This window comes from Galeopterus variegatus, unplaced genomic scaffold (genome assembly GCF_000696425.1).
Source record: "Galeopterus variegatus unplaced genomic scaffold, G_variegatus-3.0.2 Scaffold445, whole genome shotgun sequence".
NCBI classification, from domain to species: Eukaryota; Metazoa; Chordata; class Mammalia; order Dermoptera; family Cynocephalidae; genus Galeopterus; species Galeopterus variegatus.
The window spans coordinates 299,816-300,543 of NW_007726556.1; the positions used below are offsets into that span (position 1 = coordinate 299,816).

At 71.0% G+C, this 728-nt stretch overlaps 1 protein-coding gene across 1 annotated transcript in view; it reads right to left on the reverse strand.

Annotated features, from left to right (window-relative positions):
* Positions 1-278, reverse strand: part of PGD (phosphogluconate dehydrogenase) — a 15,288-nt gene extending 15,010 nt beyond the window's left edge. Inside the window, exon 1 of the mRNA XM_008568816.1 lies at positions 179-278. Within this exon, the coding sequence (XP_008567038.1) occupies positions 179-186 (8 nt within the window). The 5' untranslated portion in view covers positions 187-278. The remainder of the gene's footprint in view (positions 1-178) is intronic.
* Positions 279-728: the final 450 nt, after the last annotated feature.

Consider the following 728-nt stretch of genomic DNA (forward strand, 5'->3'; position numbering starts at 1 on the left):
CCCCCTTCCCGGACCCCTCGGGAAGGGGACCCGCCCCGAGCCTGCGCCGCCCAGGGGCAGGGGGACTGGACCCGGGAGTTCCGGGGCCCCACGAGGCCGGGCTCGGGCGACCCCTGGGGCTGAGGCGGCGTGGGCGAGAACTAGGCAGAGCCCGACGAACCGCGGACGAGTCACTCACTGGGCCATGGCGGCGGCAGACAGAGCAGAGCAGAGCGCGAAGCGCGGGGAGCTCAAGGACCGCGGCTGAGAAGACCTGAGGCCGGCGCCTGCTCGCTCCCGGGGGCTACGGTCGCTCAGCTCACCGGCTTCCCGGCGCCGGCCAATCGGAAGAAAGAGGCGGAGCCGTGCAGCCACGCCATTGGTTCTCTCCGGCGCCTGTTAGACCACCTGAGGGCAAACGGGTCCACCCACTCCCCGGGCCGGGCCAGTAGAGCGCCGAGCACATCGATTCCAGCTTCCCAGCGTGGGTTCGCAACGCCGCGCCGGAGAGAGGGGGAGGAAGGGGAACCGGGCTCCTGGCCCGGCCCGGGTCTCCGCGCCCGCGCACTGGACCCTGCACCGCGACTCGGTACGAAGGAAAAGCTCCGGACGCCTCTGCCCCGCAGGCCCTTCGCAGCCCGAGTGTCCATCGCTCCTTCCTACCATCGCTGCCGTGCACCGCGGGGTGTATGCGTTGTGTCTGCGGCTCTAGGGCACGGACCAGGTTTATTCATCCTGCCGTGTGTGCA